The sequence below is a fragment of the Lithobates pipiens genome, unplaced genomic scaffold, assembly GCF_037356315.1.
Source record: "Lithobates pipiens isolate NorthernLeopardFrog02 unplaced genomic scaffold, aLitPip1_a1.2 Scaffold_22, whole genome shotgun sequence".
Lineage (NCBI taxonomy): Eukaryota > Metazoa > Chordata > Amphibia > Anura > Ranidae > Lithobates > Lithobates pipiens.
The window spans coordinates 41,676,610-41,704,395 of record NW_027507784.1 but is presented as its reverse complement, the minus strand read 5'-3'; the positions used below and the strand labels follow the sequence as shown (position 1 = coordinate 41,704,395).

At 44.9% G+C, this 27,786-nt stretch overlaps 1 protein-coding gene across 1 annotated transcript; it reads left to right on the top strand.

Moving 5' to 3' along the window:
• Window positions 1-1,966: 1,966 nt before the first annotated feature.
• On the top strand, window positions 1,967-16,509 carry LOC143925660 (uncharacterized). Its single transcript, XM_077450124.1, has 4 exons — window positions 1,967-2,074; window positions 3,058-3,189; window positions 12,683-12,761; window positions 16,020-16,509. Exons 1-4 carry the CDS (start codon window positions 1,967-1,969, stop codon window positions 16,397-16,399), a joined length of 699 nt encoding a protein of 232 aa, XP_077306250.1. The 3' UTR covers window positions 16,400-16,509.
• Window positions 16,510-27,786: the final 11,277 nt, after the last annotated feature.

The window sequence follows — 27,786 nt, the reverse complement described above, 5'->3', positions numbered from 1 at the left end:
GTACTGCAGAGTATTGGGGGGTACTGCAGAGTAATGGCAAGGTACTGCAGAGTAATGGGGGTTACTGCAGAGTAATGGGGGGTACTGCAGAGTAAAGGCAGGGTACTGCAGAGTAATGGCAGGGTACTGCAGAGTAATGGCAGGGTACTGCACTGCAGAGTAATGGCGGGGTACTGCAGAGTAATGGCGGGGTACTGCAGAGTAATGGCAGGGTACTGCACTGCAGAGTAATGGCGGGGTACTGCAGAGTAATGGCAGGGTACTGCAGAGTAATGGCAGGGTACTGCAGAGTATGCACTGGTATTGCAGAGTATTGGCAGGGAATTGAGGGGTTAAATTCGGTGAGCAGCGATGTGGGCACTGCAGATGCAGCCCACATCGCTGCTGACACCGATCTCTTTCCCCTCCGCTGTACCGATCGGTACAGAGAGGGGAGGGAGGAACTGACGCCGGTTTGTTTACAAGTGATCACTCCGTCATTTGACGGAGCGATCACGTGGTAAACGGCCGCGACGAGCGGCCGTTTACCGTGATCCGTGATGCAGGACCCGGCGGTCACGGATGCTCTCGAGTGCGCGCCCCAGGGGGCGCGCGAGAGCAGAATTCTGGGAGGCCGTTAATTAACGGCCTCTCAGAGTTAAACAACCGCCCTGAAGCCGTTAATCGGCAATGGGCAGTTGTTAAGTGGTTAAAGCTAGATCACTAGCTATATAGGTGAGGTGAATATAGCGGTGTATACTGCAGTCAGGGCACAGACAACAACCACTACACAGCAGCAAGATAGGAAATCAGCCAAAAACGATTGGTGTGTACTGTGTTGAAGGTACACAGAACACCCACTGCTTCAGATGCCAACACACTACACGAGGCCGCCTCAAAGGCGGCCTTATATAGTGTGGGGCGTGCACTACACAGCCTGAGCTATGATGCCTGTGGCCAATCATGGCTCTCCTTGCTGCTGGTGCTGCGATTGGCCAAGCATGCGGGGTCACAGTGCATGCTTGGCCAATCATGAGCCAGCAATGCACTGCGCCAACGCAGTGCATTGTGGGCCACACGAATTTTGACGCGAACGGCCAAAACGTTCGGAATTCGCCGAACGGCCAAACAGCCAATGTTCGAGTCGAACGTACGTTCGACTCGAACACGAAGCTCATCCCTAGTTATAACTAACTCGAAGGAGAAGGGGGGGAGGGGGGGGCAAGAAGTATAGAAGAACATACGAGTCTGGGTGGGTATTTCAGGGTATCACCGAGTATGGCTGGGTATCTCCGAGTATGGCTGGGTATGGCAATTTATGGCAGGGTATTGCAGAGTATTGGCGGGGTACTACAGAGTAATAGCAGGGTACTGCAGAGTATTGGGGAGTACTATACAGTATTGGGGGGTACTCCAGAGTAATGGCAGGGTACTGCAGAGTAATGGCAGGGTACTGCACTGCAGAGTAATGGCAGGGTACTGCAGAGTAATGGCGGGTACTGCAGAGTAATGGCAAGGTACTGCAGAGTAATGGGGGTTACTGCAGAGTAATGGGGGGTACTGCAGAGTAAAGGCAGGGTACTGCAGAGTAATGGCAGGGTACTGCAGAGTAATGGCAGGGTACTGCACTGCAGAGTAATGGCGGGGTACTGCAGAGTAATGGCAGGGTACTGCACTGCAGAGTAATGGCGGGGTACTGCAGAGTAATGGCAGGGTACTGCAGAGTAATGGCAGGGTACTGCAGAGTATGCACTGGTATTGCAGAGTATTGGCAGGGAATTGAGGGGTTAAATTTCGGTGAGCAGCGATGTGGGCATTGCAGATGCAGCCCACATCGCTGCTGACACCGATCTCTTTCCCCTCCGCTGTACCGATCGACAAGAAGTATAGAAGAACATACGAGTCATGGGACGGAGAACGAGACTGTATACTAACTAAGGGGAAAACTCTGTGGAGTGGGTCTATCTATTGGAGGTCCTGAAACACTATGGATTTAGCACTAAATACATCAGTTGGATACAGAGGCTTTACAGGGAACCAAGGGCACAGGTACGCACCAAACAATGGTTACCTGAGGCATTCCCTCTTCACAGAGGTACAAGACATCAAGGCAGCCTCTCTGGGGCCCATCAGGGCAGCCTCTCTGTGGCCCATCAGGGCAGCCTCTCCGGTGCCCATCAATGTAGCCACACCTGTGCAACAGGAGCCAATATGAGGCCTGGCTGCAAGGATGGGGAAAATATCAGCTAGATCTGTGGGGCAGGGCAGGCCAGCCGGCCAGCCCCAGACAGTGTTAGGGACAGGATGAAGCTGATGAGTGTGACCTGGGGGGGTGGATGCAGCTCATAAAGCCCAGGAGGTGGCCAAGATGGCGTTGGCCAGATGAGAAGACTGGCCTGGAAGTAGTGATCCTGCACTGTATTCCAAGATATTAAATTCACAGGCAAGTAAAGTATAAGTTGTGCATTTTTTGCAGATAAAAAATTAGCATTTACAATGTTTTTTTCTTTTCTTAGGAGCCTGGAAAGCATTGCACCAGCGATCAGAAGAAAGTGGGTGCAGTGTCAGGCTCCTGCAAACTTGTCAGTGTCGCTGTCTGCTCATACCTCCACTATGGGCAAGCAGTTACCTCAGTCCAGGAAGATCCAATGAACTACAATGATGTTCACCAGCGCCCTGGTAGTTCATTGAGAGCTACAAGCCTTCAGCTGCTAAGGATGTCTGTCAGTACTTGTAGTCTATTGACTCTCAGGACTCTTGTGAATAATGCAGCCATGTGGGCAGAGTCCCACACTGCTGCAGTGTTTTTAAATTGTGAAAGTGGGTGCAGGGAGTAGATCCCCAGCAGGGGCGTACCAAGCGGGGGGCGTTCTGCCCCAGGTGCCACACATTGAGGGGGGTGTAAGTGGCTGGGTGCCATTGCTATGGGGTTCACTCTTCACTCAGACACTGTCTGACAGAATCCTGAAGGGAATCCCTGGCTCTGGCTGCTCTGTTTTTATGAGTTTTTTGTGAGCTGGAACACCCCCAGCGCTGCGGCCGAAATAGTATGGTCTAGTTTCTGTTTTCCCCTGCTAGCTCCACCCACCACTGCTGAGCAGCCGAGCTGAGTGTGTCATCATCATTCAGCACGGGGGTGGCTGCTGTTACATTCTGTGTCCACATCATCTTCCGGAGTCTAAACCTCCCCAGCTGAAGCTGAGAGCCGAGGTGAGCTGGTGATAGGGGGTGTGTGGGGTGTGAGAAGACGCTGGAGGAGTGTGTCTGTCCTGTCATCCTTAACTCTGCTGGCCTGTCATAGAAGGGGAAGGGGGTTGCTGTGTCCACCACCACCCAGGTATAGTGTAGCTGACCTGATGGGGAGGGGGGGATGCAGAATGCAGGCGTGTGCCGTGCACAGGTTGCAGAAGGCAGGCGTGTGCCGTGCACAGGTTGCAGAAGGCAGGCGTGTGCCGTGCACAGGTTGCAGAAGGCAGGCGTGTGCTGTATATTGCTGTGTGACCACCACCCACCTATAGTGGGACATACTAAAAGGAATGACAGAATGGAATGCCCATAGAGAATAATGGAACAAAGTGGAATGCCCATAGAGAATAATGGAAAAAAAAATTCAGTTTGTGACAGACTCTTTTGACATATAAATGTTTTGTTTTTTTTAAAGACCTACTTTTAAATATCAGTGGCCATGTTTAATATTAGATTAGATGGGATTAATGTTGTTTTTTATGGCATAACAAAGGTAAATGACAGAGTGGAATGCCCTTAGAGTATAATGGGAAGTAAAATATAATCTCATTTGCAGGCAAATCTGAGTGACATAGCAATTTATCCTTTACCACAGCTGTTCCTCAAGTAGAGTAGCAGATTGTAAGATTGAGATTATTTGGGATTATGGCTGTTTTCTATGGAATGACAAACATATGACAGAATGGAATGCCCATAGAGTATAATGGGAAGCAAGATGTGACCTGGAGTCAACACCATTGGTCATATCAGATCATTCTTTAGCAGACATACTCTCTATGTCCAGTGGTGATGTCCAAAATTCACATTAAGTGGGATTATTATTGGTTTCTATGGAATGACAAACATATGACAGAGTAGAATGCCCATAGAATATAATGGGAAGCAAGGTGTGACCTGGAGTCAGAACCATTGGTCATATCAGATCAATCTTTAGCAGACATACTCTCTACGTTCAGCAGTGATGTCCAAATTTGACATTAAACGAGATTATTATTGTTTTATATGGAATGACAAGACATTTGACAGAGTGGAATGCCCATAGAATATAATGGGAAGTAAAATATAATCTCATTTGCAGGCAAATCTGAGAGACATAGCATTTTCACCTTTCCCACAGCTGTTCCTCAAGTAGAGTAGCAGTTTGTAAGGTTGAGATTATTTGGGATTACAGCTGTTTTCTATGGAATGACAGATAAATGATGGAAAGGAATGCCCATAGAGTAGAATGGGAACCAAGATGTGACCTGGAGTCAAAATCTTTCAGCATACCAAATAAATCCTTAGCAGATATAGTATCCAAGTTTAGTGGCACGATTTTAAATCGCGTGTGTATGGATTTTAATTGTTTTATAAGGAATGAAAGAAGAAAATGCCCACAGAGCAGCCCTCAAAAATTACACTCGCCTGCTTACATTTTGCGAGTGGATTTTGAGGGCTGGCAGATGTGGGCTGCCTGGGGGGCCAGCACCACCAGTGGCGGCCCGCCCATAGGGGGCGCCCGGGCGCCGCCCCCCTCCCCCTAGGTGTAAAAAAGAAATAAAGTAAAAAAAAAAAAAAAAAGTAAAAAAAAAAAAACGGGCCCTTTAAGACATTTAAAAAAAAAAATGTCATTTAACAATTTAACATAGTGTACTGTGGCGCCGGTCACAGTGCACTATGAGAAGCTCCACGTCGATGCAATCACAAGATTGCATCCATGGCGCTTCATTTGCGGGTTAAAAACCCGCCTTGCGGCGCACAGCAGAACGCCGACTAGCTTCCGCCCGTAAAATCATTGTGATTCTACGGGCGGGAGCATTGTCAATCTTAGACAGGCAGGTCACTTCCGGCTTTCGGCTGCTTCACGAAACCCGGAAGTGACGTCGGCAGCTCCGTTCCTCAGCCCGAGCGGAGCTGCAAGACAGTGAGGCAGGAGGTGAGTCACCGCATAAAGGCTTTCTAGTTTCTACTTTGTTGAGAATGTTCATGCATTTAGCTGAATGAATGGAAAAAAAGCTTTCACAGCCAGAAAGCTTTCCCCAGGCCAGGCGACTTTTGCCGTGGCCAATCAGTCAGAGAATGAGCTCTGAAGGGGGAACTCCACGCCAAATTTCTGAAAAAAAATTTGACGTGGGTTCCCCCTCCGAGAGCATACCAGGCCCTTAGGTCTGGTATGGATTCCAAGGGGAACCCCCTACGCCGAAAAAACGGCGTGGGGGCCCCCCCCAGATCCACACCAGACCCTTATCCGGGCACACTACCCGGCCGGCCAGGAAAGGGGGTGGGGACGAGCGGGCGGCCCCCTCCCTCCTGAGCCGTACCAGGCCGCATGCCCTCAACATGGGGGGATGCCTTGGGGGAGGGGGGCAGGCGGCCCCCCCACCCCAAAGCACCTTGTCCCCATGTTGATGAGGACAAGGGCCTCTTCCCGACAACCCTGGCCGTTGGTTGTCGGGGTCTGCGGGCGGGGGGCTTATCGGAATCCGGGAGCCCCCTTTAATAAGGGGGCCCCGGATACCGGCCCCCCACCCTATGTGAATGAGTATGGGGTACAATGTACCCCTACCCATTCACCTGTGAAAAAAAGTACAAAAAAAACACAACACAGGGTTAAAATATTTTATTGCACAGCTCCGGGGGTCTTCCGTCTTCGGGGGTCTTCTCACCGGACTCCTCCGCTATCTTCTTGTAGCTCTTTTGCTAGCGGAGGAGCCCGGCTTTCTTCCTCGCCGCCGGCCTCTTCTTCCGACTTCGGGGGTCTTGTTGGGTAGCGTGCTCGGATAAGGGTCTGGTGTGGATCTGGGGGGGACCCCCACACCACTTTTTCGGTGTAGGGGGTTCCCCTTGGAATCCATACCAGACCTAAGGGCCTGGTATGCTCTCGGAGGGGGAACCCACGTCAATTTTTTTTTCAGAAATTTGGCGTGGAGTTCCCCCTTCAGAGCTCATTCTCTGATTGGCCACGGCAAAAGTTGCCTTGCCTGGGGAAAGCTTTCTGGCTGTGAAAGCTTTTTTTTCATTCATTCAGCTAAATGCATGAACATTCTCAACAAAGTAGAAACTAGAAAGCCTTTATGCGGTGACTCACCTCCTGCCTCACTGTCTTGCAGCTCCGCTCGGGCTGAGGAACAGAGCTGCCGACGTCACTTCCGGGTTTCGTGAAGCAGCCGAAAGCCGGAAGTGACCTGCCTAAGATTGACAATGCTCCCGCCCGTAGAATCACAATGATTTTACGGGCGGAAGCTAGTCGGCGTTCTGCAGAGCGCCGCAAGGCGGGTTTTTAACCCGCAAATGAAGCTCCATGGATGCAATCTTGTGATTGCATCGACGTGGCGCTTCTCATAGTGCGCTGTGACCGGCGCCACAGTACACTATGTTAAATTGTTAAATGACATTTTTTTTTTTTTTTAAATGTCTTAAAGGGCCCGTTTTTTTTTATTTTATTTTTTTTTTACTTTTTTTTTTTTACACCTAGGGGGAGGGGGGGCGGCGCCCGGGCGCCCCCTATGGGCGGGCCACCACTGGTGGTGCTGGCCCCCCCAGGCAGCCCACATCTGCCAGCCCTCAAAATCCACTCGCAAAATGTAAGCAGGCGAGTGTAATTTTTGAGGGCTGCTCTGTGGGCATTTTCTTCTTTCATTCCTTATAAAACAATTAAAATCCATACACACGCGATTTAAAATCGTGCCACTAAACTTGGATACTATATCTGCTAAGGATTTATTTGGTATGCTGAAAGATTTTGACTCCAGGTCACATCTTGGTTCCCATTCTACTCTATGGGCATTCCTTTCCATCATTTATCTGTCATTCCACAGAAAACAGCTGTAATCCCAAATAATCTCAACCTTACAAACTGCTACTCTACTTGAGGAACAGCTGTGGTAAAGGTGAAAATGCTATGTCTCTCAGATTTGCCTGCAAATGAGATTATATTTTACTTCCCATTATATTCTATGGGCATTCCACTCTGTCATATGTCTTGTCATTCCATATAAAACAATAATAATCTCGTTTAATGTCAAATTTGGACATCACTGCTGAACATAGAGAGTATGTCTGCTAAAGATTGATCTGATATGACCAATGGTTCTGACTCCAGGTCACACCTTGCTTCCCATTATATTCTATGGGCATTCTACTCTGTCATATGTTTGTCATTCCATAGAAACCAATAATAATCCCACTTAATGTGAATTTTGGACATCACCACTGGACATAGAGAGTATGTCTGCTAAAGAATGATCTGATATGACCAATGGTGTTGACTCCAGGTCACATCTTGCTTCCCATTATACTCTATGGGCATTCCACTCTGTCATATGTATGTCATTCCATAGAAAACAGCTGTAATCCCAAATAATCTCAACCTTACAATCTGCTACTCTACTTGAGGAACAGCTGTAGTAAAGGATAAATTGCTATGTCACTCAGATTTGCCTGCAAATGAGTTTAGATTTTACTTCCCATTATACTCTATGGGCATTCCACTCTGTCATATGTCTTGTCATTCCATATAAAACAATAATAATCCCGTTTAATTTGAAATTTGGACATCACTGCTGAACATAGAGAGTATGTCTGCTAAAGATTAATCTGATATGACCAATGGTTCTGACTCGAGGTCACATCTTGCTCCCCATGATACTCTATGGGCATTCCTTTCTATTATTTATCTGTCATTCCATAGAAACCAATAATAATCCCACTTAATCTGAATTTTGGACATCACCACTGGACATGGAGGGTATGTCTGCTAAAAATTGATGGGATATGACCAATGGTTCTGACTCCAGGTCACACCTTGCTTCCCATTATACTCTATGGGCATTCCACTCTGTCATATGTATGTCATTCCATAAAAAAAAAATAATAATCCCACTTAATGTGAATTTTGGACATCACCACTGGACATAGAGAGTATGTCTGCTAAAGATTGATCCGATATGACCAATGGTTTTGACTCCAGGACACATCTTGCTCTCCATGATACTCTATGGGCATTCCTTTCTATTATTTATCTGTCATTCCATAGAAACCAATAATAATCCCACTTAATGTGAATTTTGGACATCACCACTGGACATAGAGAGTATGTCTGCTAAAGAATGATCTGATATGACCAATGGTTCTGACTCCAGGTCACACCTTGCTTCCCATTATACTCTATGGGCATTCCACTCTGTCATATGTTTGTCATTCCATAAAAAACAATAATAATCCCACTTAATGTGAATTTTGGACATCACCACTGGACATAGAGAGTATGTCTGCTAAAGATTGATCTGATATGACCAATGGTTTTGACTCCAGGTCACATCTTGCTACCCATGATACTCTATGGGCATTCCTTTTTATAATTTATCTGTCATTCTATAGAAAAAAATAATAATCCCACTTAATGTCTAATTTGGACATCACTAACAAACATAGAGAGTATGTCTGCTAAAGATTGATCTGATATGACCAATGGTTCTGACTCCAGGTCACATCTTGCTTCCCATTATTCTCTATGGGCATTCCACTCTGTCATATGTATGTCATTCCATAGAAACCAATAATAATCCCGTTTAATTTGAAATTTGGACATCACTGCTGAACATAGAGAGTATGTCTGCTAAAGATTGATCTGATATGACCAATGGTTTTGACTCCAGGTCACATCTTGCTTCCCATTATACTCTATGGGCATTCCACTCTGTCATATGTATGTCATTCCATAGAAACCAATAATAATCCCACTTAATCTGAATTTCGGACATCACCACTGGACATGGAGGGTATGTCTGCTAAAAATTGATGGGATATGACCAATGGTTCTGACTCCAGGTCACACCTTGCTTCCCATTATACTCTATGGGCATTCCACTCTGTCATATGTATGTCATTCCATAAAAAAAAAAAAATAATCCCACTTAATGTGAATTTTGGACATCACCACTGGACATAGAGAGTATGTCTGCTAAAGATTGATCCGATATGACCAATGGTTTTGACTCCAGGACACATCTTGCTCTCCATGATACTCTATGGGCATTCCTTTCTATTATTTATCTGTCATTCCATAGAAACCAATAATAATCCCACTTAATGTGAATTTTGGACATCACCACTGGACATAGAGAGTATGTCTGCTAAAGAATGATCTGATATGACCAATGGTTCTGACTCCAGGTCACACCTTGCTTCCCATTATACTCTATGGGCATTCCACTCTGTCATATGTTTGTCATTCCATAAAAAACAATAATAATCCCACTTAATGTGAATTTTGGACATCGCCACTGGACATAGAGAGTATGTCTGCTAAAGATTGATCTGATATGACCAATGGTTTTGACTCCAGGTCACATCTTGCTACCCATGATACTCTATGGGCATTCCTTTTTATAATTTATCTGTCATTCTATAGAAAAAAATAATAATCCCACTTAATGTCTAATTTGGACATCACTAACAAACATAGAGAGTATGTCTGCTAAAGATTGATCTGATATGACCAATGGTTCTGACTCCAGGTCACATCTTGCTTCCCATTATTCTCTATGGGCATTCCACTCTGTCATATGTATGTCATTCCATAGAAACCAATAATAATCCCGTTTAATTTGAAATTTGGACATCACCACTGGACATAGAGAGTATGTCTGCTAAAGATTGATCTGATATGACCAATGGTTTTGACTCCAGGTCACATCTTGCTTCCCATTATACTCTATGGGCATTCCTTTCTATTATTTATCTGTCATTCCATAGAAAACAGCTGTAATCTGAAATAATCTCAACCTTACAATCTTCTACTCTACTTGAGGAACAGCTGTGGTAAAGGATAAATTGCTATGTCACTCAGATTTGCTTGCAAATGAGTTTATATTTTACTTCCCATTATATTCTATGGGCATTCCACTCTGTCATTTACCTTTGTTATGCCATAAAAAACAACATTAATCCCATCTAATCTCAATATTAAACATGGCCACTGATATTTAAAAGTAGGTCTATTAAAAAAAACAAAACATTTATATGTCAAAAGAGTCTGTCACAAACTGAATTTTTTTTTCCATTATTCTCTATGGGCATTCCACTTTGTTCCATTATTCTCTATGGGCATTCCATCTCCCTGTTAAAGTCTATGCATTCCATTCTGTCATTCCTTTTAGTATGTCCCCCTATAGTAGCTGAGCTGTGATCTTACCTGGTAAGGGGGGGGGGGGGGGTGGTTTTGCTGTGTTCACAAACCAGGTATAGAGTAGATGAGCTGATCTGATAAAGGGGGGACTTACACCCACATCTTGCAGCCATCAGATCCGTCCAGCAAGCAGCAGGTCACAGCAGCATCTTCCCATCTTCCCTGCAGCCCTCAGATCCCATCCACATCCAGCAAGCAACACGCCTTGTCAGCAGGTCAGTTCCCAAATCTGAATCAAATCATCAATGCCAATGCTGTCCCCAGGGACAGATCCGATCTAGAGATCGCCATACAGTGGGGTCTCTGGATCAGATCTGTCCCTGAGGACAGTAGATAATGCAAAGTATGGGCAGAGGAGGGTGTTTTTACAGTTGGGGGGGGTGCCAGATATAGGATGGGCCCTGGGTGCCGAATGCTCTAGGTACACCCCTGACCCCCGGCATGCTGTCATTGGGTGGGGGGGGGGGGGGGAGCTGCAGGAGTGGGAACATGAAGGTGAACTTCTCTAAAATATTTTAATTGTATTTTTTATTGTCAAGTCTACCCTAGCATCTGTAGTTTCAAAACACTGAAGTGACTCCTAGGCTTGCATTCTACATTTGCATAAAACAAGTATGACAATTCTCTGTTGCCGTAGTTGGTTGTTCAGATTTTAAATGTTTTTTGTTTTTTTTTCCCTGTAAAGCACAACTCTGGGCTCAGCTGCCTGGACACTCACCCATCAGTATTTTATGCTTTTATTATTTTAGTTTATACTTGTCTTTATCCAAAATCGTTGGGCTAGTCTGGCAATGCGCTTGGTCCTCTTCAGTCTTCATTTGGAGATGGGTGATCCTCATGGCACCTATGTAATGAGTTCAGTGCTGGGCTCTGCATCACTAAATAGTAAATGCAAACAGGATCTCCTCAGTCTCTGAGACGACAGATATACACTGGGTGTCCTTTACCTCAGAAGACTAAGGAAAACCGAGTACTGTGAGGGTAAGCTTCAGACTTAAGCCCCATACACACTATCAGATTATCTGCTGAGTTTTTCCTTCAGATTTACCAAAACCATATAATATGAGGACAAACCTTAGGAGTTTCAATGTGTATGCAATCAGGCCGACCCTTCTACTACATGGATTTGGTAAATCTGAAGGAAAAACTCAGCAGATAATCTGATAGTGTGTATGGGGCTTAAGGCCTCGTGCAGACTGGACGTTATAATAACCTTTGAAAAACTCACTGCAAAGCTATTGGCATTTTTATAAGTTTTTGCAATAGCATTTTTTAGCGTTCTTCAGCATTAGCGTTTAAAAAAAAAAAACATTTTTTTAATGGATCAAAAACGTTAAACACTGGGGAGCCGTGTTTTTCTGTGTTTTTTTTTTTTTTTAACGTTGGAACGTTTTTACAGCTGAAAGCTGCCTCTCAGAACCCACTAGTTGTGGGTTTTTTACAGCCAAAAACAGTTGATAACAGCCTATGCGTGCATGGACACATAGGATAAAATGCTGGAGAGTTTGACTGTAGAAAAAAACGTCTGAAGCCAAAAACATCCAGTATTTTTATTTTTTTTGTAGTGTTACACATGTTTGTGTTTTAAAAGTATGTGTATCTATATGTGTACCTATATGATTTTACAAGTGTTTTTATGTCACTCTTTATGCAGACTCAAAACACTTTTTTTCAACAAAAAAAAAAAAAAAAAACGAAAAAAAAAAAAACACGATGTGTTTGAACTGGAATATTTTTTGCCAGTGTAAATGAACCTTAGACTGGGCCTTGAACAGCTAAAGCCTCATACACACGATAGGACTTTGTACAAACGTTCCCTTGGATTTTTGTACAAAGGGCGTCGGCCCTGAACTTGTATTACATACACACAGCAGGACTTTTTCAGCCGACTTTCACCAAATCATGTGTTTTTTTTTCTGCTCTTTACCGCCACCTTTGGTCAAATTCTGTATTGTTGTCTGATCTTTTGCATTGGTTCTGAGCATGCCTGTTTGTACTTTGTACAAAAGTCTTATGGTTTTCTGTACACACGATCAGACTTTGCTCCATCGGACTTTTGTTGCCAGAAAGTTTGTCCGTTCGCACAGCCAACAAAAGTCTGATGAAAACCAAAAAAGTTTGTCCAATGGAGCATACACACGGTCGGATGTTGCTCCAAAACAGCTAATTTGCATGTTTGTTGTCAAAAAGTCTGATCGTGTGTATGGGCCTTAAGTTTTAAAGCAATATTTGTAAAGAATACATTTGCAGTCGTGCATTTTTTAAAATTCTTGGTTTATTGTTCCTCAGGTCAAAGAGCTAACCAAGCCTGCCATTAGCTCAGCTTCCATGTTTGGAGGACAACAAAACTCTTCCTTTCCCACTGCAAGTGAGTTTCCATTAACGTTATGCAAGTCATACATGTTGGTATGTGGATACTGTTCACACTGATTATCGATGGGATAAAGAGAACACCAGTAGGCCAGCACAGACATGATTACTGTATCAGGTGGATAAAAAATCATCAGCTTTACTTGGGGACACCCCATATGGCACCATTGTTTACATAGTTTTAGATTTAGCTTCAGTAAACAGCCATTGTGTTGTAGATGCAGAAACATCCTGTTCAAATTAACTTTTGACATTTTAAATCCCTGAAAAATTGACTATTGCACTGTACAATTGGCCCTTCAGTGCAAAATATTTCAGTCAAATTCACTAATATGTCCTTAAATGCAAGCTAATCTCTGGCCCTTAACCACTTACAGACCGGACCATTTTGCTGGTCAAAGACCAGACCACTTTTTGCGATTCGGCACTGCGTCGCTTTAACTGACAATTGCGCGGTCGTGCGACGTGGCTCCCAAACAAAATTGACGTTCTTTTTTTCCCACAAATAGAGCTTTCTTTTGGTGGTATTTGATCGCCTCTGCGGTTTTTATTTTTTGCGCTATAAACAAAAATAGAGCGACAATTCTGAAAAAAACGCATTTTTTACTTTTTGTTATAATAAATATCCCCCAAAAATATATAAAAAAAACATTTTTTTCCCTCAGTTTAGGCCGATACGTATTCTTCTACATATTTTTGGTGAAAAAAATCGCAATAAGTGATTTATTGATTGGTTTGCGCAAAAGTTATAGCGTTTACAACATGGGTCTTCAAACTACGGCCCTCCAGTTGTTCAGGAACTACAATTCCCATCATGCCTAGTCATGTCTGTGAATGTCAGTTTTACAGTGCCTCATGGGATGTGTAGTTTTGCAACAGCTGGAGGGCCGTAGTTTGAGGATCCCTGGTTTACAAAATAGGGATAGTTTTATAGCATTTTTATTAATAATAATTTTTTGTTATTTTTTTACTAGTAATGGCGGCGATCAGCGATTTTTTTTTTTTGTTGTGACTGCGACATTGTGGGGGACCCATCGGACATTTTTGGGACCATTGTCATTTATACAGTAATCACTGCTATATAAATGCAGTGATTCCTGTGTAAATGACACTGGCAGTGAAGGGGTTAACAAGTGGTAGTGTAGGGGTTAAGTGGCAGTGTAGGGGTTAAGTGTTCCTAGGGATGTGTTACTAACTGTGGGGGGGTTGGGCTTTCATTTAGTGAACACTGATCTCTGCTCCAATCACATGGAGCAGAGATCAGCGTCACTAGTTGCTAGGCAGAATGGAGAAATGTTGTTTACAACGGCACTTCTCCATTCGGCCGCTCCGTGAGACGATCGTGGGGATGCCCGCGGCGATCGAGTCCGCGGGTCCCGCGACCGGACTCACGGGGGGTCCCGACCAGCGCTGGCAGGGCGGCAAATTTAAAGGGACATACATGTACGCCCATTTGCCTGCCCGTGCCATTCTGTCGACGTACATCGTCGTGCGCTGGCCGGCAAGTGGTTAACTAAACAAACAAACCTTTTAAATGTTGCACAGAATGACAGGGATGGGTCCTGGACAGCAGGTATATTTCCTCACTATTTGGGTTGTGGTTCCTTTTAAGGGGGACAGTTTGAAGACATTGTTGAGTACTCAGGGGCTCGCAATCATGCAGGGTGAGGGGATCTGGGGTAGTCTGGCTGGAGAAGAGAGGACTTCCTTTTTTTTAGTACATTCTGGATTGGTAAGTCCACATTAGTTACTTTCAAGGGTTTTGGGAGGGAAAAATCTTCAAACCTTGATTATGGAGACCAAGTCCAGAAAAGGAAGAAGAAACAGATGGCACCTGTCTGTGAGGGAGAGAGCAGAACACAGCTGAGTGAGCAATGTGGACTAGCTTGTGGCCCAGACACGCTTGCTAAACACTTCTCAGATGACCCGTGTGTCGTATTTTTTTTTTTTTTTTTTTTTTAAGGTCAGTATGGGAACTTACCACTTTTGACCCTTTTCAACCACACTGTAAATGCCATCGACGCGTTTACAGTGTGTTTAAGGTGCGGTTGTCGTGAAGGGAGGAAGTGAATGGAGACCGTTGCAAAGTGTCAATGGCTACCAAACTCTGCAGGCAGCATTATTTTGGCCTTGCAGCAATGCTAACGCTGCAGTGTGAACACGTTCCTCCGCTCCCTATTGTAACAATTCAGTGTGGAATTAATAGGCGCTTGGGAAGCAATAAAACGACACAATCGCCTCATTTCAATGCCTGTGTGAAAGAGCCCTTAGGCAGCTGGAAACTTGAAAATGAGTGGGACTGGAGGGGTGTGGACTGTTTTTGCACCAGGACTTGATAGTTTTTGCTTGCTGAAGACAAGCTGTTTGCCTGTTTTTGTTTCTCTATCAAGTGATGTGCATGAGTGCCTTGGCTTTCTGGGACTCTCCTGATTGGCAGAGACACAGGAGTGGTGCCATTAACTTCCGCTGCTGTCAGTCAAAGTCAATTAGCCAATCAGACGGGGGGCTGAACCACAGCTCCATGTCTGAATGGACACACGGAGCTGTGACTCGGCTCCAGTGCCCCTTTAGCAAGCAGCTTGCTGTGGGGGGCGCTCAACAGGAGGGAGGGGCCAGGAAGAGGGATCCAAGAAGAGGAGGATCTGGGCTGCCAAGTGCAAAACCACTGCACAGAGCAGGTAAGTATAACATGTTTGATATAAAAAAAAAATAACTGACTTTAGTATGACTTTAAGCTTTCTAACCCTGCTACACGCTATCAAAAAAGATTTTGTCTGGAGTTGGAAGCACTTGTGACTATGTGTATGCATACACAGCATCTTGCACATTATGGCCCATTTACCTCCCAAGTTTATCCTCTTCCAGCAATGACCATTCCGGGCTTCCCATTGCCACTCTGTTGCAGTGGCTGCCATGCTCTTGGAATTATTCTACTGGACCAACATCTTCTTCAGCAAGTGGGCAGGCACTGATAATGTAACTTCTACACGTGTGTTGGAGCTACATTGTCCTGCCAAATGGGACTTCTTACAGATTCCAGGCATCTATGCTGAACATGTGCAATAGTCAGTGTTCAATTAAAAAAAAAAAAGTTGCTAAAAAATAAAAAAGCGGTTTATAGCATAGTAATCCATGATAGCCTGTCTTTATGAATGTTTTCTCATTCAGACGTGCATTCAGGGGGCAGAAAGAGCAGGCAGCTGATCCACGGTTTTACTGCCTCACACTGATTTAACAGTAATCTCTTATTTTGCAGGCTCCTCCGCCAGCAGTGCACCTCAGTCTGCCAGTAGTTTCAGCTTCAAGTCGGATTCTCAGGCACCTAGTGCAGGGCCTATTTCCAGTTTTCCCACTGCTTCAGGATTTGCCAACAAACCAGAAATCAGTTTTAGCAATGCAGTGACGGGATCCGCAGCTTTATTTACTTTTGCAGGAACGACCGCTTCTGATGGAGCATCATCTGGCTTCAACAACACAAAAACCGTTTCGGCTTCTACATTTTCCTTTGCAACCACCACCACCTCAGGTGCTGGAGCATCAGCTTTTTCTGGGTTTGGGGCAGCCGCAACTGCTGTGCCTGCAAGTACACCTTCTCCCGTCACAGGTGCCTTTGGAGGGACTACAATCGGCTTATAAGTTGTTTATAAGTTGTTTATAAGTTGTTTATAAGTTGTTTATAAGTTGTTTATAAGTTGTTTATAAATATATATATATATTTATTGATATATTGTTGGAGTGAGTTTTAAGACGTGTTTAATAAAGGCTGTTGTGACCAGTTTACTCCAGCAAAAGGTGTGGTCTCGTGTGTGTTTTTGTAGCAGAGACACTAGAGAATAAAATGGCGGTCCTTGCAACTTTTTATGTCACATGATATTTGTGCAGCAATTTTTTTTCAAACACATAAAAAAAAAAAGTTTCATGAATTTAAAAAATCTGTAAAGGTGGCTCAAATTTTTTGCATAATGTGAAAGAATTTGTTACCTCAAGTAAAGAGATACCGAACATGTCATAAAAATTGCGCACACTTGTGGAATGGCGCCAAAATTTGGTACTTAAAAATCTCCATAGACGACGCTTTAACTTTTTTTTTTTTTTTTTTTACAGGTTTTATTTGACTACCGTTTACATATGTGTCTCGGCCTTTCCAGTCGCGCCCCCAGCATTGTTTACTTCCACCGGCCCAGACGTATTGTCATAATGTCGCTCCTGGGCCTCCGAGGGTCATAGAGATGACTGGGGACCATCTGATCACCAGAAATCTCTATGCTCGACTTCTGGCGGTGACCGATTCATTATCCGGCTCGCCAGTCGCATGGACCGGAGGACGGCGGGAGAGGGGGGAGGAGAGTCCCCTCCCACCGCCTGTAAAAATGATCAAGCTGCTGAACTGCCGCCATGATTATTTGTGGGGTGCAGGGAATCTGCCGGCCGAAAAGATATCTGGATGATGCCTGTAGCTGCAGGCATCATTCAGATATCCCCACTTGAAGTATGATGTGCCTTGGGTGGGAAGTGGTTAAATCAATTCTTTTTATTAAAAAAACAAACTTCTTATACTTGCATTTGGTTTCGCACAGAGCAGCCCAAAACCTCCTCTTCTAGGGTCCCCTGCTGGCGTTCTTGGCTCTTCCTTTTCTCGTAGCTCCCTAATAGGAAGATGCTTCCTATGGGAGCCCACCTGAGGGCTCGCCTGAGTCGTGCTGCCTGCGTCCATAGTCCCAGACAATGCAGCTAGGCCCTGCTCCCCGATCCCTCAGGATTTGACTGGTAGGAGCCAAAGGTTCCCACTGCTGCTCAAGTGCCTGTGAGAAGAGGAAGAGAGGGAAGAAAAGACAGCAACAGGGACAGCCCTGGCCACCCCAACATACACAGGTAAGTGTTTGGGGGGGTGAAATAGTTAATGGGGTGTTTTAAAAAAATAAATAAAATCTTCATGCAGGGAATGCATTAGGATCAAAAACCACTTAAGGCTTTAGAGCTATTTTAGGACCTCTGTCACCGAGAAGAAGCGTCACTCGGTGGGAGTCTCCCATGGAGGCGGAGCTGTTGCGGTTTTTTTTTGTTTTTCCGGCTCATCGGGCATGATAGAGGATGAATGGACATCACTGGACATTTTAATTTTATTTTTTAATAAAGGACTTGTCCCAAAGTGTCTCCTGTCTTTACTATTTTTGACACTTTTTGTGAAATGGTAGGGGTTCCCGAAAGGGGACACAGAGTTTTACTCAAACCTATTTAAGGTTCAAAAACCAAACAGGGACACAAGGCCCATTTTGGACCTAAGATCCCTAAACCAATATCTACTGATCCAGTCCGCTCTCTGCTCAGTAGTAGCCTCACTCCAGATGGGAGACTTTCTAGCCTCCATTGATATAAAGGACGCGTATTTACACGTACCTATCTTTCAGCCTCATCAGAGGTTTCTGCGATTTACAGTAGAGGTAATTTTCAGTTTGTGGCTTTACCCTTCGGGCTTGCTACAGCTCACCGGGTGTTCACAAAGGTCCTAGCACCAGTACTGGGTCTTTTAAGGGCTCAAGGGATCCTGGTACTTGAGTATATGGATGATCTGCTCAGAGATCACTCACTACAGGCTCTAGAACAGAGCATAACATGCACAGTGCAGTATTTGGAAAGCTTAAGCTGGATCATAAATACCGAAAAGTCAACCTTTTTTTTTTTAAACTTTATTTCTTTATTAAGATTTATTTTGTTTACAAAATACATCAAAATTGAACATCCCCTCAGTCCCCCCCACCACCTTATTAGATAAAAATATAAAAAAGGATGGTTCATATCTTGGGTGGCCTAAGAGGGGATTGGTATCATGAGGGCCATCCTAGCTGATGTTCCATGTAATCTAGGTTCCCACTCTATCACACTTCCCTCTCATCCCCATTCTCGCACACTTCCACCCTCTTCATTTGTCCTCTTACTTTAATTCTTATTGGGTCACTTTACATCGTTAAAATATTTATTTTTTCACACTATTATTATTCACATATCAATCCCTCTGGCTTCCCACCAAGGTTTCCACATCTTGTCATGTTTCCTTAAAGTCCCTTGTTTTATATATAACACTTTCTCTTTAAGAATTACCACATTCATGCTATTTATCCATTCTCTACTGGACGGAGGTGACACTGACAACCATCTTAGGCCAATCAGTTTCCTTGCCTGAAATGGGCATCTCGGGACTGCCGTCTGGCTCCTTCCTGGGTTTCCAACTCCCTCAACTAATCCCAGGAGACAATACTTCGCCTCCATCCTGGTGGAGGTTCCAAACACCCGATCAGCAGTTCCTGTCACCTCCGCCCAGTAGCGGATCGACTTCGGGCATCTCCAAAACATGTGAATCATGTCTCCCGCCATGTCCCCGCACTGGGGGCAGCTTGCATCCGGCCATCGGCCAAATTGAAAGGTTACGAGGAGTATAATAGGTTCTATATAATAAGAACAGATGTGACATCCTCTGAGAGGGAGAGAGTGATACCAACAGAGCCAGTACAAGAATTCGATTCCGTTGTATTTCGGAGATATCTCCCACATCTTTTTCCCACTTCCTCTTGTACATAGGGTCTATCCCTCCCATTCTCCCCTTGTTTATATGTGGGTTTATTTTCGAAATCAAACCTTTTCCTGTTTCTGCATTATTTTTTGAAGAACACATGGACATCACTGAAGTGGAGAAAGCTGTTCTTTTTGCACTGTGAATGCACAATTGCACTTTATGTTTGGATTGTTTATGATTTTTTTCACTTTATTATTCACCATTGGATCATTTCTATTTTAAATTAATATTGTGTTATTAGCATTTTTATATGCACTGCAGCACTTTCGTTTGTTTTATCACTAGGTTTTATCACAGCACAAGTGGTATTTTGCTGGATACACAGCATGAGTGTAATTTTTGTTGTTTACACATTAATTATTTGTAGTTTATCACGTTTTTATGACATCTCTATTTTTATACACTTGAACATTTTATTTGCAAGTTTATGATAAAAATTCTTGCTTTACATTATTTAGAATCTTTTTTTTTATTCTGTGGGATATATTTTCCAATTTTTTATTGTATTTATGGTAGCGCAGCACCTTTTTTATCACTGATATAGGCCACTGTTGTGGCACTGTCAGATTGGATTCTGACAGGGCAATCCCGTAAATATGAGCGTCCAGGCCTTCAGGGCCAGGCGCGTTGCAAGGTCATTTCTGATTTGGACCTTTTTCCTTGGACAGATGCTTCTTCCAGGACTGCTTCCCAGCCCAGAAGGCTGGTATCTGTTGTTACCACCTTCCAGGTAACTGGTAGAAAGGATCTTCCTTTTTTGAAGATTCCTGGGTATCAACCACCAACTGAGGTGTTGACGCACTTTGGGGATAAACGTATTGGGAAGTCTAGAGCTTGGATCTTCTTGTTCCAAGTTGACAGGATACTGTTTTGCAAGAGTCTTGAATGCAACTGCGCTTAAGGAATGGCCTCGAATGAAGCCACCATCTTTCCCAACAATTTCATGCAAAGTCGAATAGAAGGATTCTTCTTTGTTTTGACCAACTGAATCAGTTCCCTTATAGAACTGTTCCTTGCCTGGGGCAAAAACACCTTCCTCTGAGCTGTATCTATGATAGGACCCAAATACTGCAATCTCCTTGATGGTTTTAAGGAGGATCTCTCTAGGTTGAGAATCCAACCTAGGTATTCCAGGTAGCTGACTGCGGTGACCAAGCATTGGTTTAAGCAGGCTACCGATTGATCTATCAAGAGTAAATCCTCTAAGTAAGCTAGAATCGTTAAACCTTGAGCCCTTAATTTGGTTAAAGGAGGAGCCAGGACCTTTGTAAACACTCAAGGTGCAGTAGCTAGACCGAAAGGCAGAGCTACACACTGAAAATGAAGATTTTCTATCTCTATCCAAAGCTAGAAAGAGAGTTTTTTTTTTTTTCTGGATCCCTGGGAACGTTTCATCTGAGAAAATGAGGAGACGGGAAGTCTCGGAACTCTAGTTTACAACCTAGAGATATTGAGAAAGCCACCCATCTGTCTCATCACTGTTCCTGCCAGACCCTTGAGAACTGCAGAAGTCTTGCCCCCATTTGAGTGAGCGGGGGCGCCCCTTCATAAGGAGGTTTTAGTATTTTGTTTTGTGGGTTTCCTCCCCCCAGTATCTCTTTTGACCATGGGGCTGACCCTGAGGTCTACCTCTTGAACCTGAGGGTGGAGGCCGTCGTGACTGCCTGCAGGCTGATGCTCCTGGCACTGGAGAAGAAGCTTGTTTAACCACTACAGATCCGCGCTATTGCCAAATGACGGCATCAGCGCGGACCTACATTTCCGGGACTACGTCTATTGACGTCGTCCCGGATACGAGCGGCCTGCGCGCCCCCTGAGGGGCGCGCGCGGCGCGCTCTGTGATCGGCGAGTCCGTGAGACTCGCCTGATCACCGATCCGTGCAAGGGGTCGATCCCGACCCCTTATCACGTGATCAGCTGTCAGCCAATGACAGCTGATCATGTGATAGAACGGAGCCGGTAATCGGCTATTATTCCTCCTCGCGCTGACAGCGCGAGGAGAAAAAAAAAAAGCCGATCACCGGCGGCCGTGATCGGGACATTAGTCCCGATCACGGCCATCAATACAAGGGACCACCTGCCACCTGCCAGTGCCCACCTGCCTCCCGCAGTGCCATCCTGAAGTAAAATAAAACGCAAAAGTAAGTGCCCCCCGTCAGTGCCCCCCGTCAGTGCCCATAGTGCCCACAGTGCCACCCACAGTGCCACCCCACAGTGCCACCCCACAGTGCCACCCACAGTGCCACCCAATCTGCCTCAAAAGTGCTGCACCCCAGTGCCGCCCATCAGTGCCGCCCATCAGTGCCCAGCAGTGCCACCTATCAGAGCCACCTATCAGTGCCACCTATCAGTGCCCATCAGTCCCATCTATCTGTGGTACCTATCAGTGCCCATCCGTGCCACCCATCCGTGCCACCCATCTGTGCCACCCATCCGTGCCATCTTATGTGCCCATCTTTGCCCATCAGTGCCGCCTTATCTGTGCCCATCGGTGCCGCCTTATCTGTGCCTATTAGTGCCGCCTTAACTATGCCTATCAGTGCCCACCAGTGCAGCCCATCAGTGCCCACCAATGCAGCCCATCAGTGCCCACCAATGCAGCCATCAGTGCCGCCTAATCAGCGCACTTCAATGAAGGAGAAAAATGACCCGTTTGCAAAATTTTATAACAAACTATTAAAACATGATTTTTTATTTTTTATTTTTTTGCATCTTTTTTTGTTTGTTTAGCAAAAAATAAAACTCCGAGCTGTAACTAAATACCACCAAAAGAAAGCTCTATTTGTGGGAAAAAAATGATAAAAATTTCATTTGGGTACAGTGTTGTATGCCCGCGCAATTGTCATTCAAAGTGCATCAGCGCTGAAAGCTGAAAATTGGTCTGGGACTGAGGGGGGTTTAAGTGCCCAGTAAGCAAGTGGTTAAAAGAAAAAGCTTAAACTTCTTCTTAACTTGTAAAAGGGAACTTTTGCCATTAAAAATTCTTTGGATGTTTTTATCCAGATCATCCCCAAATAACCATTCGCCGTGAAATTGAAAACTGGCCAAGAGCTTTTTGCATGGCGCTTCGGCTGACCAATTTTTCAACCATAAAATTCTACGCACATGTACCACCCCTAGCATAAGCCGTGAGGCTTGGAGAATAGAATCTCTCGTAGTGTCTACTGTAAAACATAATGCCTCTGATATCCCAGGCAAATCCTGGGCCTGCTGATCAGGAATAATCTTGATTACCTCTTTAAACTGGTCCTTTAAGGACTGAGATACCCCGATCGCTGCCAGCGCAGGCTGAACCACTGAACCTACCAGCTAAATATAGTTTTTAAATAGGAATTCCAACTTATTATCTGTTGGATCCTTCAGCATTTGAGCATTGTCTACTGGACAAGTCCAAGTTTTTGTTCACAGAGGATATAGCAGCGTCAATTGCTGCAATCCCCCATTTCTTACGAAACTCTTCCTCCATAGGATAAAGTGTTGAAAACTTTTTTGGAGGAAAAAACTTTATCTGGTTGCTCCCATTCAGAATACATCAGCTTATTTAGTAATGAATGGCTAGGAAAAGCATTGAATAGTTTGGGGAGGCTTTAGTGAGAGATTGTACCAACAACCTTTCTTATTAACCTAATCCTTCCGTATTAGGTTCTTCGGAAGAGGAGTCAGTAGCCTCTTCCTGGTCCCCTGAGAGAAATTTGTCATCTCTTGCCCCCTGTTCCTCAGTTTGAGGGTCCTGAGTAAAGGACGGGGCCTGTTATGCTTAGTCCCACTCTGGGGAGGAAAAAACCTCTTTAGTAATATATACAGGGGCTGCAGTGTTCAGAGCAGCTGCAACACCCAACATCCCTGATGGCTCACTCTGATCAGCCAAATCACTCTCAGTAGAGGATGCCTTTTGAGATGGTTCTAGGCTTCCTTGTGGCTGTAGAAGTCTTTCTAGAGCCCTTTTTTTGAGATTCTTTTACCCTCCCCATCTGACCATAGCCCGATGCACAAAGCAGAGGTACTACCAGAAGGAATGCATCCACTGCTTGAGCAATAGTCCAGCCCTGCCGCTGCTATCAATGCTCAGCTTGATGGAAAAGTAAATGTGTCAAAAGAAATGCCTGTGTCACCATACTTCTTTCATGCCACTCTTGCTCTTGTGTCCCTCTGCAGCTTGCAGCAGTAACAATGGTGCTTTTTAAAACACATTTTCCCGCCCTGGATGTTGGAGGACGCCAATGCCGCGCTAAGCCATGCCCTCCTCCGTCGCCTACGGTCCCCTCCTCTTTTTTAAAAAAAAAAAGCTTTCCCACGTGAGCACGGGCCTCTGATCCTGTGGGATCATACAGTGAGGGGGAAAATGGCAAAGAGGGAGCCTGGAAGTCGCTTAGTAGGGCGGCGTGCCGTTCGTTTTTTTTTTGTTTTTTTTTGGTGCTTCTTCCTCGCGAAGAGGGAGAGAAAACAGCACAGGTGGGGGGATTCTGGTTGGAGGAAAACCTCCCCGCAGATTTACTGGAGGTCTGCTGCTGGCTGGAGGAAAGGAATCTGCTGTACCAGACACAACGTGAGCTCTCTGAGGAAGTGTGAGAAGGTATGTGCTCTATACAGCCCCCAGTGGCGACACCTACGCATGACAACATTCACTAAATTAACCACTTGCCGACCGCCGCACGACGATGTACGTCCTATTTTTGAAGAGGGATATCTCGGTAACGGCAGCAGCTGCTGCCACAACCGAGATATACATCTCTTCAGGCGGCGGTCGGCTGTACGATAACGGTGGTCTCCGGGGCAGATTCGCCGCGAGATCACCGCTATCGGCGGCGGGAGAGGTGCCACCCCCCTCCCGCCGCCCTCCCGCACCTTCCGCCGCTTACTGGAGCCGTCGGTAGCAGCGGAGGCGATCGGGTCCTTTCATCTGCTGGGCATAGAGACAAGTGAGGCTAAGATGGCCCCCACTTGTCTCTATACCATAGGAGGGCGGAAGCGACGTCAAAACGTCACTTCCGCCCATACCTCTTAAAGGTGTATTTTTTTTAAATGTCAGATTTTCTTTTTTTTTATTTTTTTATTTTTTGCATTTTAGCCCAAATATGAGATCTGAGGACTTTTTGACCCCAGATCTCATATTTAAGAGGACCTGTCATGCTTTTTTCTATTACAAGGGATGGTTACATTCCTTGTAATAGGAATAAAAGTGATCAATTTTTTATTTTTATTTTTTAAAACAGTGTAAAAATAAATAAAATCAATTAAAATAAATAAGAAAAAAAAATATGTAAAAACACGACGAGCTTGCGCACAGAAGCGAGCGCATACGTGAGTAGCGCCCGCATATGAAAACGGTGGTCAAACCACACATGTGAGATATCGCCGCGATCGATAGAGTGAGCAATAATTCTAGCCCTAGACCTCCTCTGTAACGCAAAAAATGCAACCTGTAGAATTTTTTAAATGTCGCTTATGGAGATTTTTGAGGCTAAAAGTTTGACGCCATTCCACGAGCGGGTGCAATTTTGAAGCGTGACATGTTGGGTATCAATTTACTCGGGCGTACCATTATCTTTCACAATATAAAAAAAATTGGGCTAATTTTACTGTTGTCTTATTTTTTTATTCAAAAAAGTGAATTTTTCCAAAAAAAGTGTGATTGTAAGACCGCTGCGCAAATACGGTGTGAAAAAAAGTATTTCAATGACCGCCATTTTATTCTCTAGGGTGTTAGAAAAAAAAACAATATAAAATGTTTGGGGGTTCTAAGTAATTTTCTAGCAAAAAAAAAACTGTTTTAAACATGTAAACACCAAGTCTGAAAAAGAGGCCTGGTTAACCACTTGCCGACCGCCGCACGACGATGTACGTCGACAGAATGGCACGGGCAGGCATATGGGCGTACCTGTACGTCCCTGCCTTCCTGCGGGTGGGGGGCCCGATCGGGCCCCCCCCCCGGTGCCAGCGGCGGTCGGTTTTCGTTCAGAAGCGATCCGGGATGAGGGAGCGGCCATTCATTCGTGGCCACCCCCTCTCGATCGCTCCTGACGAATGGAAGTGAGGCGTGACATCACTTCCTCTCCTGTAATGTAAACACAGGCAGAGGAAGTGATGTAATCTCTCCTCCGTGTCGGTATTTTTCGTTCCGGCACCGAGGAGAGAGCATCGGTGAGTTGCACCAACACGACACTTCACAGTAGAACATGCCAGGCACACTCTCACCCCCCGATCACCCCCCCAATTAACCCTGCCCCCCCAGTCACAGTGACACCAATAGCATATTTTTTTTTTGCATTGGTGTCATTTGTGACTGTAATAACTGCATAAAGCCCCCTGATTGCCCCCTAGTTAACCCTTTCACCAGTGATCACCATATAACTGTTACAGGTGACGCTGGTTGGTTAGTTATTTTTTTATAGTTTCAGGGCACCCGCCATTTATTACCTAATAAAGGTTTAACCCCCTGATCACCCGGCGGGTGTCATTTGTGACTGTAATAACTGTTAGGGCAGTTAGGGTTAGCCCCCTTTAGTTCTAAGGTACCCCCCTAACCCCCCCAATAAAGGTTTAACCCCGTGATCACCCCCCGTCGCCAGTGTCACTAAGGCTGGGTTCACATTGCAGCGGTTTATGAGAACGGATGTGATTCGCACCGCACTGCAGTGCAAATCACATCCGATCTCTGTGCGATTCGAGTTCAGCCATACAGATAGTATGGCTGAATTCGCGCCGCACCCGCCGCAAATTCGCACGGGACCCTTTTTTTGGTCCACAGCAGAATCGGATCGCATGGGTGTTCACACCATGCGATCCGAGTTTGCAGTTAGCACTGCGATATGTGAACTGATCTGGGGGTGTCATTAACATTTCACTGACACTCCCAGCAGTTCGCATAGGGCAGTGTAAACTGCCGCCGGGAGGCATGCGATGCGGGAACCCGCCGCGGATTCGTGGCGTTCCCGCATCGCTCCAGTGTGAACCCAGCCTAATAAGCGATCGTTTTTCTGATCGCTGTATTAGTGTCACAGGTGACGCTAGATTAGGCAGGTAGGTATTTAGGTTCGCCGCAGCTTTTTATAGCGCCAGGGACCCCCATATACTACCGCATAAAGCCCCCTGATTGCCCCCTAGTTAACCCTTTCACCAGTGATCACCATATAACTGTTACAGGTGACGCTGGTTGGTTAGTTATTTTTTTATAGTTTCAGGGCACCCGCCATTTATTACCTAGTCTCACTAGTGTACCCCTAAATTTAGGGGTGTCTACTTTCCAAAATGGGGTCATTTGGGGGGGGTTTGTGCCATCTTGGCTTTTTTTTTGGCCTTCAAAACTGTAACGCCCTTAGAAAGCCTGAAGGCGGTGTTTGGTTTTCGGGGCCCCGTACGCGGCTAGGCTCCCAAAAAGTCCCACATATGTGGTATCCCCGTACTCAGGAGAAGCAGCAGAATTTATTTTGGGGTGTCATTTCACATATGCCCATGGCATGCGTGAGCAATATATCATTTAGTGACAACTTTGTGAAAAAAATAAATAAAATAAAAAAGTTTGTAATTTTCCCGCAACTTGTGGCAAAATATAAAATATTCCATGGACTCAACATGCCTCTCAGCAAATAGCTTGGGGTGTCTACTTTCTAAAATGGGGTCATTTGTGGGGGTTTTGTGCCATCTTGGCATTTTATGGCCTTCAAAACTGTAATAGGTAGTGAGGAGTAAAAAACAAAAATTTACGCCCTTAGAAAGCCTGAAGGCGGTGCTTGGTTTTCGGGGCCCCGTACGCGGCTAGGCTCTCAAAAAGTCCCACATATGTGGTATCTCCGTACTCAGGAGAAGCAGCAGAATTTATTTTGGGGTGTCATTTCACATATGCCCATAGCATGTGTGAGCAATATATCATTTAGTGACAACTTTGTGTAAAAAAAAATATATATATTTTTTTTGTCATTATTCAATCGCTTGAGGCAAAAAAATAAAATATTCAATGGGCTCAACATGCCACTTATCAATTTCCTTAGGGGGTCTACTTTCCAAAATGGGGTCATTTGGGGGGGTTTTGTACTGCCCTGCCATTTTAGCACCTCAAGAAATGAGATAGGCAGTCGTAAACTAAAAGCTGCGTAAATTCCAGAAAACATACCTTAGTTTGTAGATGTGACAACTTTTGCGCAAACCAATAAATATACAGTTATTGACTTTTTTTTTACCAAAGACATGTGGCTGAATACATTTTGGCCTAAATGTATGACTAAAATTGAGTTTATTGGATTTTTCTAATAACAAAAAGTAGAAAATATCATTTTTTTTCAAAATTTGCGGTCTTTTTACGTTTATATCGCAAAAAATAAAAATCGCAGAGGCAATCAAATACCATCAAAAGAAAGCTCTATTTGTGGGAAGAAAAGGACGTAAATTTTGTTTGGGTACAACATTGCATGACCGCGCAATTACCAGTTAAAGCAGCGCAGTGCCAAATTGTAAA

Excerpts from the sequence above, each read along its gene's own strand:
- LOC143925660 (XM_077450124.1), top strand. The coding sequence starts at position 1,967 with ATGGATTTAGCACTAAATACATCAGTTGGATACAGAGGCTTTACAGGG. Across the intron at positions 3,190-12,682 it reads AGCTGAAGCTGAGAGCCGAG|GTCAAAGAGCTAACCAAGCC; the intron begins GTGAGCTGGTGA and ends ATTGTTCCTCAG. Across the intron at positions 12,762-16,019 it reads CTCTTCCTTTCCCACTGCAA|GCTCCTCCGCCAGCAGTGCA; the intron begins GTGAGTTTCCAT and ends CTTATTTTGCAG.